Source organism: Leptopilina boulardi, unplaced genomic scaffold (assembly GCF_019393585.1).
Source record: "Leptopilina boulardi isolate dan_hultmark-lab unplaced genomic scaffold, ZJU_Lbou_2.1 LbouV2_208, whole genome shotgun sequence".
NCBI lineage: Eukaryota > Metazoa > Arthropoda > Insecta > Hymenoptera > Figitidae > Leptopilina > Leptopilina boulardi.
The window spans coordinates 1,960,485-1,979,504 of record NW_026137761.1 but is presented as its reverse complement, the minus strand read 5'-3'; the positions used below and the strand labels follow the sequence as shown (position 1 = coordinate 1,979,504).

At 26.4% G+C, this 19,020-nt stretch overlaps 1 protein-coding gene across 2 annotated transcripts in view; it reads right to left on the bottom strand.

Annotated features, from left to right (window-relative positions):
* The window catches only part of LOC127278607 (filamin-A), a 60,342-nt gene that overhangs the window by 10,711 nt on the left and 30,611 nt on the right, over positions 1–19,020 (bottom strand). For both annotated transcript variants that reach the window (XM_051300404.1, XM_051300405.1), the window contains exons 16-26: positions 12,202–12,348; positions 11,663–11,890; positions 9,537–9,851; positions 9,218–9,436; positions 8,382–8,702; positions 6,190–6,411; positions 4,266–4,453; positions 3,945–4,149; positions 3,678–3,815; positions 585–758; positions 198–505 (exon numbers count right to left, since the gene is read on the bottom strand). In XM_051300404.1, coding sequence (XP_051156361.1) covers positions 198–505; positions 585–758; positions 3,678–3,815; positions 3,945–4,149; positions 4,266–4,453; positions 6,190–6,411; positions 8,382–8,702; positions 9,218–9,436; positions 9,537–9,851; positions 11,663–11,890; positions 12,202–12,348 — 2,465 coding nt within the window. The remainder of the gene's footprint in view (positions 1–197; positions 506–584; positions 759–3,677; positions 3,816–3,944; positions 4,150–4,265; positions 4,454–6,189; positions 6,412–8,381; positions 8,703–9,217; positions 9,437–9,536; positions 9,852–11,662; positions 11,891–12,201; positions 12,349–19,020) is intronic.

The window sequence follows — 19,020 nt, the reverse complement described above, 5'->3', positions numbered from 1 at the left end:
TTTACCACAAAGTAATCATCATCTCAGTAAGTTGAAAAAAATAAATTTAAAGCAAAAATTTTCTGGACATTTTCTGACATTTGTTTAGCGCGAAAAATCTCTTCAAAAACATTGTCACTTTATAATGTTTTTAAAATTAACGCCTAAATTTGTAAAAAACAAAAATGTTCACATAGAAAAGTAATAATAAAATGTACCTTAGTTACGTCATAAATATTGCAGGCAAACGGAGATCCCTTTATTGGTTCACCATCAAGTAAAATGCTGATATTGTGCCTTCCCACTTCCGTTGGCATGAAACTAATGTTATATTTTCCATCGATTGGTTCGATTGTTATAGGAAGAGCAATATTTGATGGTGGCGTTACGATTACATCACAATTCAACGATGCCATTTGAGGATCAACATTAAAAGATATTAATCGTTTGACTGCTCCCAATTTTAAATTATGTCCCGTTATTAAAGCTTGTCCAGCTCCCACAACTTTGCAACTAAACGGTGAACCTAAAAATAAAACAATTTACTTACTTACAGCTCAAAAAGAAAATATTTCTTTCAAACAAATTATAAAATATTTAATTACCTGGTACAGGTTCACCATTAAATCGAACACTAAGACTGTGCATCGCTGCTTCTTGAGGTTTAAAATTGACCTTGAATTTTGCGTTACCTTCGCTCTGTACATAATTTGGAACATTTTTTCCATTAACTGCAACGATTATTTCCAAATTTCCGGCTCCTGCTTGACTTGCGTTAACTGAAAAGTTTTGTTAGCAATTTTTCATTTTAATGTAATATAAATTTATTTTGAATTAGTGCGTGTGCACTATCATCATTAAAATAAATTGTAAAAATGGTAAATAAGTTGTAAATTGATTTATGATAAAGACGCAATCTGAACACAGATTTTAAATCATCAAATTGACGTATCCAATACATTTTCAATTCAAAAAATAAATAAAACAATATCTTTGCACCCCAATACAAATAATTACAAAAAAATAACATTTTTAAATAGTTATAGAAACATGGGTAAAGTGGTATTTTCTAACATATTTCGACATTTCAAAAACAATTTTATTTCAAAATAAAGAATATTAAATTATATTTAACTTTTAAAATCCACACAACTGGGTTTGGATGTTTATAATTTTTTAATTTTTTTTTTTTTTAAATCATTTGTTTTTAAGTATTTGAAAAGTTTTTTTGCGGTATTCAAGTTTTGTTAATTTATTTCATAAGTATTACTCATGTTCATTCAATGAAAATAAATAAAAACACTTCTCACCTTACTTGAGTTTCTCCTAAATCTTAAAATTTATTTGTTGGAATTTTCATTTGATAAAAATTCATTAACTAAAAAATAGCCATATTGATTTTTCATATTATAAAAATTTTATACTTACCGAATTTTCATATAAAAAAATGTTTATTTAACAGAATTTATATTGAGCCTCATTTTTTTATGGCGCGAATTTTCCAGTTCAATGAATTTTAATTTAACTTAATTTTTATTCACCAAATTTAAATTTATCAGACAAATTTACAGTAACCTGAGTTTTTATTTAACGAAATTTAGATTTAATGCAGTTTCAATTTAACAAAATTTATTTTATATGAAAATTCATTGAAACAAATATTCTGTAATTGAAAAAATTTCTATTTAGCAGAATTTCCATTTAACATAGGGTCATTCCATTATATTTCACCTAAAGTCGTTGCGGCCTAATTTTTAAAGAAGTTGATACTTTCAGAAATGATTTTTTATGATATTTAGGAAACGAAATAAAAAGAATTAAGTTAAAATTTTTATTATTTATCTCAAAATATGTATTTAAAGTGGACAAGGTGCGGAAAAATGTCACCTTTTTAGCATTTAGAAACTTTTTTTAAAAACATAGAAAAATTGTTAAAAGTGTAAAAAAAATTATTTTTTCTTGTTTAGAATCGATTAATTATCTATTTTTTAATGATTAAAGTAGTAAATAAATTAAAATAATATATAAAATAAGTTTTCAAAGTTGGTCTGTCAAATAACCTAATTTTGGGATTTTTATTAATTAATTACTAAAAAGTGGAATTATTAAATAAAATAAAAACTTACCGAATGTAAAGTATTTGTGGTGAACTTTCAAATTTTCTTAGCACTTTGTACTTTTTAAATTTATAAATGTAAAAAATCTTGAGTCGAAAATTTGCACTTTGTTGACTTTTCCGATTTTTAATCGCTTGTAACTCTTTTGGTGCAAAATAAAAACTTTTGAAACCTTGTGGAATATTTAAGTTAAATCTAAATAAAAACTCACTTAAATTTTTGTGATGGATTTTGATCGAGATAAGGAGAAAATTTAATTCCAAAATTGTACGTATATTTCCAGGTTAATGTATGTAATTTTTTTAAACTTGAAGTTGGGCCACTACTTCAAAGACGAAAAATTACATACATTAACCTGGAAATATACGTACAATTTTGGAATTAAATTTTCTTCTAATCTCAATCAAAATCCATCACGAAAATTGCAGTGAGTTTTTATTTAGATTTAACTTAAATATTCCGCCAGGTTTCAAAAGTTTTTATTTTGCACCAAAAGAGTTACAAGCGATTAAAAATCGGAAAAATTAACAAAGTGCCAATTTTTGACTCAAGATTTTTTACATTTATAAATGGAAAAAGTAAAAAGTGCTAAGAAAATTTGAAAGTTCACCGCAAATACTTTACATTCAGTGAGTTTTTATTTTATTTAATAATTCCACTTTTTAATAATTAATTAATAAAAATCCCAAAATTAGGTTATTTGACAGACCAACTTTGAAAACTTATTTTATATATTATTTTAATTTATTTACTACTTTAATCATTAAAAAATAGATAATTAATCGATTCTAAACAAGAAAAAATAATTTTTTTTACACTTTTAACAATTTTTCTATGTTTTTAAAAAAAGTTTCTAAATGCTAAAAAGGTGACATTTTTCCGCACCTTGTCCACTTTAAATACATATTTTGAGATAAATAATAAAAATTTAAACTTAATTCTGTTTATTTCGTTTCCTAAATATTATAAAGAATCATTTCTGAAAGTACCAAGTTTTTTAAAAATTAGGCCGCAACGACTTTAGGTGAAATATAATGGAATGACCCCATAATTTTATTTAAACAAATTTATTTTAAATGAAAATTCATTGAAACAAATATTCTGTAATTGAAAAGATTTCTATTTAGCAGAATTTCCATTTAACATAATTTTATTTAAACAAATTTATTTTAAATGAAAATTCATTAAAACAAATATTCTGTATTGAAAATTTTTTTTTTTGCAGAATTTTCATTTAACAGAATTTCTATTTAACCGAATTATGTTTAAGGGAGTTTCTACTGAAGGCAACTTTATTAAACAGAATTTATTTTAACCAAACTTTAATTTGTACGAAAATTTTAAATTCTTATAAGTTTATTAAGAGGAATATTCCTGCGTCTTTTTTTAATATTCATAATATATAATGTATAAAAAATCGAACAAGTGAAAATCGATGAAATGGAAATTTTGTTAAATAAGAATTCGAAGAAATAATACTAAGGTAATCATAAAATTCTATATAGTTAATGAATTTCTATCAAATGAATCTTAGGACTTAATTATGCGTATCGAAAATGTGAAAAGCATAATAGCACTTACTACTGAAAAAGACAGGTTTTCCTACAACTCCATTGTTGATGTCCGTAACTTTTACTTTATCTGCATTATAAGCTTTTACAAGAAATGGACTTCCTTCCACGTGTGAACCGTTCAATTTAACTTCAACGCTATGGTCACCTGGAGAGAAAAATTTATAAATTACGTTTCAACTAATTTGAACTGGTGACTAATTTTTTGCTATGAATTAGGTTAAATTTTACTAATGAATAAATTAAGTAAAAAATCGTTTAATCATTAATTACGTACCAACGTCTTTGGGTGTGAAACCAGCATTATATGAACCATGTTCAGTTTGTTTAATTTGAACAGGTATACTTTCTCTTGTTGGCGAAAGAACTTCAATAACTGGTGATCCTAATGAAGGGTTTGCTTCAATTGTAAATGTAGCGACTCTATTTACTGACACCTTTTCCAGAACTTCTGTTATCAGTACTCTTGCCGTGTCGCTCACCTAAATTTGTCATTTTTTACAATATTATTATTATTATTATTATTATTTACATACATTTTTTTAAGAACCGTAATAAATAATTGAATTTGACAAAAATCCGAATTTGATATTCTTACCTGACAACTGAAGGGGCTACCAGGTACGTCCTCGCTATTAAAACGCAAATCCACAGTATGTACAATTGGTTCCCGAGGTGTGAAAGATATTGCATAAGTGTGAGAACCCTGAGCTTGAGCTGAAGTTGGAACTCGGCCTCCGTTTACTGTCACTTCTAAATTTCCTGGTCCGGCTTGACTGGTTTCCACTGTAGATAAAAGTATAGAAAATTAATAATAAGGCAAAATTACCATTACTTTTATGATAAAAGTAAATGAAATTTACAAAATTGAGTAATTTTAAATGATATAAATTGGTCCAAAAACACTATGAAAATTAATATATTTTGATTTCAAAGGACCGTTTCAAAATTACCGTTTTGTACCCTTCAAAAAAGATCTTCATGATTTTTATCAAATTTTTTCATCAAGCCATATTTACGAAATATGAATTTTTCAAAATTGGAGAATTTAAATGATTTTTTATTTTTCAATTCTCATAACTTCTTTAAAAATGTGCATCAATTTTAAAAGCTTTTTTCCAAAATGTGTGTTTTTAACTGAACTTTTCAAAAATTTCATCAATGAAATTATAAAATTAAAATTTACCAGGGTCAGTTGGGGTAAATGGGGACAAAATCCCTATTTTCCACAAATTACGTAAATTTCTTCCATTAAAAGGTAATATTTGCGGGGTTATTTTTTTTTAAGTTATTATTTACATTCCCAGGATTAATTTTATGCAGTAGAAAAAAATTTAAATAAGCTTTAAACTCCATTTACCCCAAGATTTAGAAAATTTCCTAAAATTTGGGGTAAATGGATACAGCATAGTTTCAATGAAAGGTTTAAGAAAAAAGTTTCCTTAAGTATTAAGGAATGAAAAAACTTGAAAAAATTTTGTAATATGGCGGACGAACTTAAAAATTGTCTTATAAATTGATTAAATTTCCTTGGTTTATGTCTTTTACTTATTTTTTTTTATTTCAGTATTTTGTCGCGCATTTGAAAAAACAGACTTAAAAATCAAACAAACATTTTTTCTTATTCCTTATGATTTCCATAATATAAATTCACTTGAATTTTTGATTTTTGTCAATTTGGTTAATAATAACAAGCTGTCCCCATTCACCCCAACTGATCCTATATTTTTCGTAATTTAAAAGTTAAAATCTTGTTTTTAAAACTGTTTGAATCATTCAATTTCTTTAAATTTTTAAAAAAACCACTTACTTTTACAAAAATTTTAAGCCTGGTTTGGTTATGGGAAAACAATTTTTTCGGGATTTTTTTCAAATTTTCGATATTTTGCATTTCTTAAAAATATCTCCAGTTTTTTTTGTACTAAGTACTTTTATGTATTTTGATGCGCTGATTACGAAAATGATAGTGACAATACTAAAAAATTTGATGTTTATGGTGAAAACCATAAAAAAGTCCTAAAATTTTTGTTTTTCTTTTGTTTATTGAGTAAAAATATACAAAATTTTCAAAAAGTACATAAGATAAAAAAATGTATTTCAATTGAAAATTTCGAAAATTTTAAAAAATATTGAAAAAATTTATTGTCTCACGACCCCAGACCAGGCTTTAAATTTTTTAAAAGGAAGTAGTTTTTTTGAAAATTAAAAAAAAAAGAAATCGAAGAATATAAACAGTTTTAAAAATAAGATTTTAACGTTTAAATTACAAAAAATATACCTAGTAAATTTTAATTCTATAAATTTTTTGCGTGAATTTTTTGAAAAGTTCAGTTAAAAACACATTTAAATAAAAACTTATAAGTTAATAAGTTGAAAGTTATAAGCATTAAAAAATAAAAAATCATTAAAATTCTTAAATTTTGAAAAATTCATATCTCGTAAACGGCTTGATGAAAAAATTTGAAAAAATCTCCCGGTGTAAAATTTGAGTCCCGGCTTTTGCCCGGTTGTAAATAATTTACCTAAAAATGTGACTGGCGTTCCAATGACTCCACGTTTGGCATCCTTGACTTTGATAGCAGTGACATCATAGACTTTGCAGCTGAAGGGGCTACCGACCACGGGAATATTTCTATGGCTGACAGAAATTCTATGTTCTCCAACGACCCTCGGTGTAAATGCCACTGAGCAGGTCGTGTCTTTATTGTCGGTCACTTGAGCTGGTACGGCCTGTCCATTGGGTCCTATCAAGTCCGCCGGTTAGTAGTTGTTTAATAAAATTTAGTCAGCCAACTAGGGTGGATTATCGGGGCACTGGGATAGTACCACAAAAATCGAATGTCTTCTTCTTGTTTGTGTGTGTGTATATAAATCTTCTTTATGTGTCATAATTTGATTTGGCTTCGCAAATTATCAACACACCATTCAAGAAGCACAACAAAAGCAATACGATTTTTACGGCTCTACCAGCAATTAAAAGTTATTAACGGGGATTTATCAAAATTTGTTAGTTTCAACTCTCCAAGCATAACCCTGTTTTTTTTTTTTCTTTAAACCAAGCTCAGAGAAATATATACGTTTCAATTAAGCTTTTGATATTGTAAAAATGAAACGAAATTTACAAAAAAAAATTTAAATATCAAGCTAAAAATTAAAATAAAATTATTACATATTGGCATATACATAAGCGAAAAATTCGCTTTCTATAAACAAGTTTAATAATTATTCTATTTTGTTTATGGCAAAATTAATATTAATCTTGGCACAATAAAAATTAACAAAGAATAACTTTGCTGGAATTTTCTTTAATGAATTAAAGCATCTAGGAATGTCTTAATAATGAGTTTTTGTTTGCACCACAGCAGCTGATGGCTTCAACACATTTAACAATGTGTTGTTAATATTTAATTATTGAAATTATAACGAGAAATATGGGGGAGGGGGCAATGGAGGAATTTGAATCCTAAATCTCTGGGTCTCAGACATTGCTTATAAAACTATTTTAAAAAAAATTATGAAATAATAAACCAGTGAGTAAAAAGAGAGCCAGTAACCAGATTAAAAAGGAACATGAGAAGGAATGTTAGCGAGATTAGTTTAGTGTATCCTTACGTAAAAATTTAGGAGACTTGCAGTTAGGAACCCACCACCATTTCATTGATTTTTTACATGTCCATATATATAAGTTATTAGATTAAAACGAAATGAATTTGTTTTAAAAGTCTAGTAATGTCGTAGTCTGAAAGCTGGCCGACCTGCAACAAAGAGAGAATTGCTCTCAAGCCACCAGTAACGAGACTGACACTTGTGCTAGTTCCTTCCCAACATATAACAGAAACACAATATTCTTGTTATTTCGAAATCTTTATATTAAACGACAATCGAAATTAGTACACATTAAAAACATTTAGATTGATAAAAATAAGTGCAGTTCCTTTAAGAGTCTATGAAATATGATATTCATCAAAATTCTTTAGCTGATTATTTTTAATATATTTTTTAATATATCGTTGAAAATTTTATTACTCAAAACACTCTGTTGGAAACTAAAAAAATCATCTCTCTAAATTTGAATAAATGGTTTTAGAATTATTATGAAATTCTACCTGAAATAAATTTTAAAAAAATATCTATGTTATTAATTAAGTAGATATGATAATTAATAGTATGAAAAAAAGTGAAAGTAAAAATTATTTTAAAAAATAAATCAAATATATATAATAATTAAATTTTTAAATAAATTCAATAAAAGACAATTTAAATGAAATTAAAAGTGATTTAAAAATTAATTTTGAGTTTATGTCTAATGTCTACTGGTATTTAAAGAAATCTCAGACCAGAAACACAACAAAATAGAACAGTGCGAATAAACATGTACTCATTTGATTAAAATTAGTGACATGTCAAGTGACACAAAAATTTACATAGTGAAATGATGAAGTGCATTTACGAGAATATAAACTGAGTCAAACCAACAATAATTTATAATCACAAGGATGTGAAGTATGGATAAAATACTAGATCTGGAGAACAAAGATAATTACTACATATTATATATCAACAACTAAATAATTTTATTATTAAAATTTATTTTAAAAAAATAAAAACTATTTTTAATTTGTAATAATTATTTAATGAAAAGAATGATAAATATTAAAATAAACTTTACTCTCTATTTTTGATGAGATAATATTTAAAGAGAATGAAAACATACCTTCAACGTTAACTTCTAAATCTTCCAAGCTACCGGCAACATTACTGACGGTAAGATAACTTTGCCGTCCTAACCCAGCACTGCTTAATGCCTGCCCACTTACTGTAACATGACTATCGCCACCCACTCTCGTAATAATCGGACAGCCAGGTACAGTACGTTTATTAAACGCAATGTTTATAATATGCTCGCAAGCCTCGAACGGAACAAAACTAACAGAAAAACGAGCATTGCCTTGTGGCGTTACTTGAGTGGGTATATTCTGTCCACGTGCCGATATTGTTATTTCTAAATTTCCTTCGCCAGCCTGACTTGCATCAACTATTAAAAAACAATTTATTACCATTATAGTATTTTAAACATATAAAAAATATCCATTTCTACTTTCTATAATTTTTTAAAAACCACATTCTCATTTACTGTCATTTTCCCGATTAATTATCCACCAATAGCAGTTTTGCGCAAATTCAAAGTTCAAATAATTTTTTAAAAAAATGTCTAATCTTTAATTCGTGTGATTTAATTACATCGAAATTTAACCCTCCGTTGATACGGCCAAGGCCTTTGTGGAATTCCCTCACATGATACAATATTTTCAATAGAGCTCTTTTTGTACCTACAAACTAATTTATTAGAAATAGTTCTCACAAAACGTGGCTTATAAAATTCGACACATTTTTTTATAACTTCATCAATGGTGTAATTAAATTATTATTAAAGTGGTCAACGGAGGCTTAAATTACTTTGTAATTCTCATTAAAATGTATGAAAAATCTCGAGATACTTTACGTGAGAAGAACGTCTCAATTTAGTCGAAATTCTAAAAATAAACTAACCACTGAAATGTGTTGGTTGTCCGACACTACCCCTTGCCACGGATCCAATGAGGACCTTATCAGCGTTAAAAGCTTTGGCCAAAAAGGGCGTTCCATTAACCGGATGTCCATTGTATTCAACACTAATAGAATGCACTCCAACATCCCTTGGTGTGAATTCAGCGGTGAAGCCACTGTGTATATTACCTGTGACTTTGACAGGTAATTCCACAGTTGGTCCTAGAAAGTAAAGATCGCATCGTATAAATGAAATTCCCTCGTCGATAGTTAAGTTTGAAAAGTAGTAAATCGAGATTTTTAATGAGAGACGACAACTTGCCTCTTACGGAGACCGCAAGTTCGGCGCTACCACTTCCATCAACAGCCATGTGAAAGCTAGCGGGTTGATCTACCGGTATTAACTCTAGATGATTAAGGCTCAGAGTAACTCGACTAGTATCTGATACATTACAAATAAAAGGACATCCAGGTACGGCTTCTCCATTGAACTTGATATCAATATAATGAGGCTTGGCGACATCAGGCGTGAAGGATACGAGGCATCGACCTCCTCCTACCACTTGCACGTGATTAGGCACTTCTCCTTCGTTTATTGAGATTTCCAATTGACCTTCTCCGGCGGCACTTGCATCAACTGAAAAAATCATTCAATTCATTAGCCCCATTATCTTTTTACTGGCAAAGTCTCAATTAGCCACTGACATAATCAATTTATATTATATAAAAAGGGAATAGTCAAAACACCTTTGAAATAGAAAATTCGACATTTCTATTGTATAAACTCAATTTAAGACTTATTAAACTAAAAGCTTATGTTATTTAGATATTAAAAAAGAATTTAACTTTATAAAAATCGATTATTTAAACAAATATGAGAAATTAAAATTAATACCGTAATTTTCTATTGCGGCGCGTTTGTATCAATTTCGGTGACCAAAATTACGTGTATTTTAAAGATACTTTGCCCGCCGAAATTGGAGCCAATGGAAATTTTAAAAATGTTTCAATTGCGGCGCGGAAAAAAATTTCATCTCAAATAATTAAATTGATAATTGTTTAAATGTGCATCTTTATAAATAATTGTATCAAGAAAAAAATTAAAATAATGTTTTTTAATCATTTTGCAACAGTTATATTAAATATATGATAGTAATAATAGTTATTTTTTATGAACGCGCCGTAATTGGTACACTTACCCTATATAAGAATTTTTGTGGCGAAATTTCTACTTAATGGAATTTTATAAGGCAGAATTTATATTCAACTGAATTTTCACATCTCAGAATTTTTATTTAACGTAGTTAAAATTTATCCGAAAGTTTATAATCAGACTTTCTAGTTCAACGACTTTCCATTTCAATACAATTTCCATTTAACAGAATTTATATGTACTTATCAAAATTTTCAGAAAGAAAAATTTTTAATTAACAGTCTTTCATTGGTTTCCTATTTATCCAATTATTGGCTGAAGTTTTAAACGTGAGAATTTCCATTTCTAGGGTTGCCACAAGAATAAAATTTTTAATTTTTCTGACATTTCCTTTCCATTGAAAAATTGTATTACATTTAATGAATTTTAATAGAAATATAATAATTTGAAGTTATAAAAACGTTTTTTTTTTACTTTATTTCATTATTTTCACTGAAACAGAGATCACAGTACCTTTTTTCTTTAAAATAGGTGAAAAGGTGAATTATTTACAAATAATAATAGGTGATAAAAAACTAATATGTATATCTCTATTCACCTTTCAATTCACCTGATCGATATTTTTAAAATAGTCAAATTTTCGAAAAACTACAACATTTTTTTAAAAAAAGACAAATTTGGCAAATTTTTTTTTTCGTTTTTGCAAGTTTTTTTAACTTTTTTTTATTTTATCAAAAAATCAGTAAAACTATTGTTTTCCTTACTAAAAAACCAATAAAAATCACGATATATAATTAGTTTTACGTCAAATAGAAACCTTTTTACACTATAATTTAAAGTCAGAGTTATTGAAATTTTTACTAAATAATTTTTAAATCGATGAAAAATTGTGATAAATTCAAGCTTGAGTCAATAGAATCAATGTTTTTAAGTTTTCTTTCATAGTTGTCAAAGTAATCTTTCTTCCGTGAAAAATGACTTTAAAATTTATATTCGAAGGTAAATACAGAAAATTTTATAAAATAATTGTCGGAAATATATGGTATGGATATCAAAACTCATACATAATTTTATTTTACAGTATGCATTTTAGTTTTGGTTGGTGCCCAATACTTGAATTTTTCGTTGATTGGGTATTAAATATTAAAAAAAATGTTCGCACACCCAAAAATCAAAATTTATAGCACCTTATTTGCTACCATGAATTGGAAAATCGCAATAAGAAATATTTTCAGGATTTATTAATTGATATTTGAATAGCCTGAAAATGGTGAAAAATTATTTTGTAAGAGTACCTCTAAATTGGCAGGCATGTCCTACTACAGCACTAGGTACGTCAGTAACTTGAATGAGATTGCTATTGTAGACTTTGGCGACGAGAGGTCCTGCCGGTAACTTTTGTCCCGCGATGCTCACTTCCACCAGGTGACTCCCAACCTCGGTCGGAGTGAACTGAACCCGAAACTCTCCTGATCGCCCTGGCTCTTCGTCAATTCGTGCAGTGATATGTCGTTTTGTTGGTGCTGCAATCATCAAATTCGTCAGACTCATTTCATAATTCTCAGCCTAAAGACTGATTTCTCTACTTTATTGAACCAAGAATTTATTTACTTGAAATAAAAAAAACAAACCTGTTCTTTTAAAATAACATTTTGTTAAAATGAACTTTTAATCCAGTTTCGAAAAACATTGCAATAAATTTTTTTTTAATTTATTACTGAATAAACTGATTATTGTTTAATTTAAATGTTTAAAAATAAACAAACAACATCGCATCTAACATCACCATAAATTGTTTTATGTATTTTTTAAATTAAACTGCAACATTTCTTACTTGTAATTTGCACGTCAATTTCACTGCTACTAAAGCCAAGGGCCGAGAGTTCAAATAACGCGGGACTTCCAGCAGGAACCAGCCTGACGGAATCACCCACGACTGACATTTTTGGACCAGGCATGATTCCTACTCGCCAAGGTGATCCTGAAATAAATATCTAATAAGAAAAATGTCTTTCACAAAATATTATTCACACTTTTTCTTTATAATTATATGCACACGCAGTAAAAAAAAGGATTGAAGAAAAACGAGTTAAATTTTCGAACTAACAATCAATTCGCTCGTTACGAGTTATCATCAAATGACGTCAACTGATAATTAAAATTAACATACATAGAAGGAAGTTATAAATCCACACCTCTTTTTTTCAATTTCTGGTGTAAAAATCTGTGTTTCATTATTTAATTTTCGAGTCGATTTTTAAATTCAAAAATTTCAATCACAACTCGTCGATTTTTTTACAGTGTAGCATACAAAGTATGGACTAAAATTTTTCAAGCGATACTTGCTAAAATTTTATCCCATACATAAACTGATTATCTGCCTATAGCTATTTATATTTTAAATAAATTTGACGAAATCATGATTTTTTAAATTAATTTCATAAAATACAATGTTTTTTGAAAAGAATGAAATAAAACCATAATATTTCTTAAATGACAAAATTTCTAAAAAAGTATGAAATAATTTGCAATATTTAGAATAATTTGAGAACCTTGACTTCTTTTTAAGTCAAATTTGAAAGTAATTTATCACGCCATTTGACAGTGAACAATAATCATAAAAATTCAAGGTCATTAGAACTGAATACTTAACATTTTAAATCAACAATGTTAATGTAACATTTGTATTAAATATTTTTTGTAAATTTTTTTGCAATTTTAACATATTTGCTAAAATAAAATTATTTTCTATACACATTCAATTATATTTTTAACACATTTTATTATCATTAAAATAAATAAACAAATAAATCATTACAAAGTATAAAGCAATTTGATCAAAGTTTAAAACAATAAATTAGCCTGATCCGCAAAAGTTTTTTTTACCAAATATATATATATATATATATATATATATATATATATTTGACAATCAAATCAATTGCGAAAATGGTTTGCAAAATCTAATTTTAATAACTGAAATTTAAAAATCAAGAATTATGATTAGTTTTACAAAAATAGTAGCAGCTTTCACTTTTAATAGAATCAAACCCTGTACATAATTCGCAGATCAAAATAATAAAACCGAAACATCCTGGAAACTGAAATTTCTTAATTTTCCGTCCACTAATCTCATAAGCTTCCTATCTTTCCTTTCATTTTCGTAACTTGTTTTTTAAATCCCTGTTTATATTCTCTTGTAATTGTTATTATAATTATAATTTTGCACAAATAGTAAATAATAATAATTTATAAACTCTAAAAAAACAAAAATTCAAAATTATCCATTATAGACAATAAATGTTTTTTTTACTAAAAAATATTATGAATCTATTAAAAAGATTATTTAGATCAGATGAATAGTTTAATTAATTAACTGTTAATGTTTTATAAATCGAATAAAATTTACATAAGAAAAATGAAAAAAATTTTAAATCTTGTTCAAGAAGAATTTAATTCAAGACATATTGAATACATTATTTGTTGCAATTGTGTCAACAATGAATTAATTCATTAAATTAAATCAATGCTTTAGATGAATAAAATAATGCTTTTGACGTTTTTTTTTAAATACATAATATTTATATTTGCCACGCAAGAGAATTTATTTAAAATATTTACCAATAAGATCACCTTTCGCTCTAGATTAACCTGAAAATCCTAAAAAGAAACTAAAGAAGAATAAAAAAAAAAGAAAAAAAATCACGGTCAAAGATTAAATTTGAAACAGAAAATTTTTGTCGAATTCCTTTTTTGTATGTCGTGTGACGTACACGTACAAGTTTTGCATTCATATACGCACGAACAAGAGCCACAAAGCACAGAACGGATCTCAGAAGAGCACGTTGAAGAATTTCGTTTTTTCTTGGCGATCGATGGTCATAGAGCCGACCAGTGATCGATGGCCGATCGATCTACCACGATCCATTTTCACTACGCGTGTATCCACACTGGACACTAAAATTTAACCTTATGAAAAATTATTAACAATTTTGAAAATACACGAAAAGGAAAAAAAATAATATGACACATATAGAATAGAATATAAAAGGCGTCCGGAAATCTTGAGTCTCGAACTCAACCTAGTCGAACGACGAGACGACTGTGGTCGACGACGGTCCGCCACTCCGATCTCAAACCAGGGCCGTCTCATTCTTGGGTACACTCAATTATTATAATTTAATTAAATAATTAACGTGGAAAATTTGTAAATTCCGTTTAGTTGTAATCAACATGCTTCTCGAGTAGGCAGTTTCTTTTTATAATTATATTTTTAATTCCTGTAATTTTAAAAACGTTTCCTATTTTAAATTTTAGTTTGTTATATTTTTTAAATAAAACATAAAAATTTATTTTTGCAACACTTTTTATAGCTGTAAATTGACATTAAAACTTTTTTCAATTTAGACACTATTTTTTAACTATGAATAATTAGGTATAATTATAAATTAAAATAAGATAGTTAAGTATAGATAGTGAAAAACAGTATTATTTTTTTTATATAAAGCAAAAAGATGATTAATAAGTTAAAGGCTTGTACATATATTAAAACTCTAGTTTCAAAGAATTTTCATAATTACTATATACCTAAACTGAATGATGAATATATCCTCCAAATGTATAGGTATATATCAAATTTTACTTTCCGTTTAGATTGCAATTGATTTCATAATTATTGTTTCATTGAATGTAATATTCTGTCGTGTATACAGATAAGTATCAATTTACTTTCTTCCAGAATTCATTTTTATAAAATCACTTTTTATTCATTTTCTCTCAGAAGTACAACAAAATTATAATTATAGATGTCTACTGTTCAAATAATGAGTTCTCATATTATTAAATATTAATATTGTAAAACTAATATATCAATATATATTTAAAATAAGTTATTACTATCGTTCACTTTTTCAAATTACTATAAAAATTACTATACTACATAGTTGTTAGTATATTTTTTTCTAAAATTATGAAAATTAACAAAATAATAATATATAATTAACCAATAGTCCTATGTTTATTGAAAAATAAAAATACGATAATTTCAAAATAAGAAAAATATAGGGCAAAATTTCTCAAGTGATCCAGCATAAAATGTGTCAACAGTCGATTCTTTGAAAAGTCGAAACTATTATATAATAAGGTTAAAAAAAATTTGACCTATATGTTTTCGAAAGGTTTTTCCTGCTCTTTTGAATGGTGTAATATTTATTTTAAAAAATTCAAAATTTAATCCTTTTTTGAAAAACACAAATATTTTTGTCTTTATCTTTTAAAAAAAATATTATTTATTCTTTATTATTTTGTCTTAAAATGAAACCTAAGATGTATGCTTTTAATAAAAAAAAAAAAAAATAAAAAAAATATTTCTTTTCATTTTTGAGATATTAATTACAGAATTAATATAACGAAAACAAAAAAATTTTTGATTTTCAAAAAAAGGGTTAAATTTTGAAATTGACATATATACCCAGGTGGAAAAGTTACCGGTAGTCACTACCGGGAACTTTTCCACCTGGGTAATAATTACGACTTTTCAAAAATCCACTGTTTACATTTTATTGAAAAGTTTAACTTGGTGGTTGAAGTCTTAGGGCTAAATTATGTGCAAGTTTCAGCCTAATTTGAAAATTTTTTTCAGTTTGATCACTTCAGCAATTTTGCCTCACATAAAGGTAAATTGTATTCTAAAAATTGGTCGAAATTTTCTTTTTTTAATTAAACACTTTCTACGCCAACAAAAACAAACAAAGTCCTTTTCTGTCATATAAGTTAATGATTTTTTTGGTAGAGAAGGGACAAGCATAATAAAAATTCGAATTTTATTTAATTTAATAAAACCATAAAAATAAAAAAATTCCCCTTTTCGTCTTAAATAAATATTTCTCTCAAATTAAAAAAAATCGTTTCAAAATTATATATTGAATACTTTCTAAACAATATAATTTCAAACTTTATAGGGCTTGTAAAAATATTCTGAATTCATAAACCAATAAACTATATGAAAAACAATAAATTGATGAATTTTAAAGAAGATGTACTAGAAAATATGAACAGTTTCTGGAAAAGGATTCTAAAATAGAACCCAATAAAATTACGGTAAAAATTTATACAAGATTCAGTCAACGCAGGGGCGTTACAATACTTATAAAGAGCAAGAAAATGTTTACTGAATAATTATAAGATTATAGCAAGATTTGCCATCTCTGTGTCATATGAACGGAATTTAGAACAGTAATGTATTCATTCTACAAGCAAAATGAATTAAATATAGTCACAAACGAAGAAATTATATCCGACAAGACATTTTATTCCTCGCGCTCTAAAGGTAATAAAACGCTTGTCATTATATGGAAAGCGTGTTAGTAGGGTACTAATAGTTCAAAGTATTTAAGCTCACCTTCACTTAAACTATTTATAAAATTACGTTCATTCAATAAATTTTTTTTTGTTTCTTATTCCCGCATGAGCTTGCTTTTGTAAAGAAGCAATTTTTATCAAATTATTTGACTAAATACGTTATTATTTTTAATATAAAATTAATAATAAGTAAAAGTTTTAGTGGGGTCACTATATAAATATAATTTTATTAAAATTTTTCAATATTTAAATTAAAAATAAAAATTAAAGGCAAAAGACAAAATAGTTTCTAATTATCGTGTCAAGTGAATTGAAATGTAATAAAATCCGGTTAAGAAACAAATTTTCAAAATGAGGATGAGGCAGTTATCTGCTGATACGGTACTGAACTCCCATCCGTTTCTTGCTTGGCCGACCTGCTACAGCCCATGATCAGCCTTTATAATAAATTCTTATTCAAGATACCAGATCCACGTATTTTAATACCCTCAGGTCGGATGCAAATGGACACCCTTATGTCCGGAAAAAATAAAAAAAGCAAAATAATCAACCGCAATATAAACAAGCAAAGATCAATTTTACTTATGAGAGTTAAATATTCATTTAATAAATCATTTCACATTAAAAGTAAATATATCAAAACGCTGTAATTAACTGTTAAAATGTTTAGATTTTTTTTCATTTGAAATTCTTTTATAATAACTATATTCAAAAATAAATATCTCAAATAACTAATTGATAACTTTTTATTAAATTTTATAAATTACTATGTTCATTAAAATAAAAAAATGTAATTTAATATAAACTTTATAATAAAAAAAAATTCTTTTTAATCATTTAGAAAGTAGTTAACAAACTTTTTAATTTCTTTAATTTGTTTGTTAAAAAAAGTAATTGCAATATTAAATACATCTCTCACTAAAACATTCTTTCAAGCTTAAAAGGAAGAGACTATATAGATATATATAGTTGATCACTGCTGCATTCCCCAGCATAACGGATCATCGATCGTGTAATATGCTACTTCCAAAATATTCAAAAAATGTTGAAAAATACCTAAATTTATTGGAATTCTAGACATTCTTTTATATAGATATATATTTATATTTTTTAGGTTTATGTTGTTACAAGTGTCATCATATACATATGTATTATATAAAGGAGATTTAAACCAATCTAAACTTTTATCAATGAAACTGTCGTAACTATAAATGCGTTTACAATCTAACATTTCTTTCTTACAAAATAAATTAAACATGATTATATTTAAAATTAATATTTCTATAGAAATATTTCTACATATACAAAAATTGTAAATGGTTCGTTTTGAGCCATATTTCACTGAAAATTAGTAGAATTCTTTACTGATTAACAGTTAAATCTGTTTTACCAATTAACGATAATGTAGATTTGACTGTTTAAATCAGTAATAATTCGACTGTATTTCAGTGAAAATGTTACTCAAGTGATTCAGTTGCTAAATTCCAACTAGTTCATCAGTGCAATCATGAGCAAATATTTCAATTAACGATCAATCGTCAACAGGTTAACTAATCTATTGATGATTATAAGAGATTGTATACAAGAAAAGGATATTCAACACATATATAGAAAGCTGATTTAAAATCAAATGATTAGAGCCCAGATTTGAAAAAAATATTCTATATTGAATAAACAACATTTCCGCTAAAAGAATATAAATTATTGTTTCAAAAGTCTGTATCAATTTTTATAAACTGTAATCTCTAAATTTGAATTAGTTAAAAATAACTAATTATTAGTTAAATTCACTTTCAGGTTACGTTAATTAAATAACTAAAGATGAATTAAGCCAATTCAATTATAGTTAAATTTAACTATTTTTCACTTATTATATTTTTCCATTGAAAATTAGATATGTTTTACTAATTGCTGTCAAAAAGTCAGTCAAGATTAACAATAAAATGTTAATATAAAACAATTTTTTAATTTTATATATAGAACATGATGACCGCACATTTTTTTATTAACTTTTTTAATAAATAAACGATTTAAAAAAATATTTCAATAACTTTTTTTTTGTTATAACTTAAACAAAAAAGTTTTTTGGTATAATATTTTAACAAAACATTGAAAATGAATTACTTTTTGCAAAATTTTAGATGATCCATTTGAGAAATTCTGATCCAAAATAGTATATATATTTGTGAAATATGTGGACATTTTTTTTGGCCGTTTCTGCAGGCAAAAAGTGACAAAATAGCAGGAATATTTGAATGAATTACGAAAGGAACGTGTCAGTTGAATTACATGA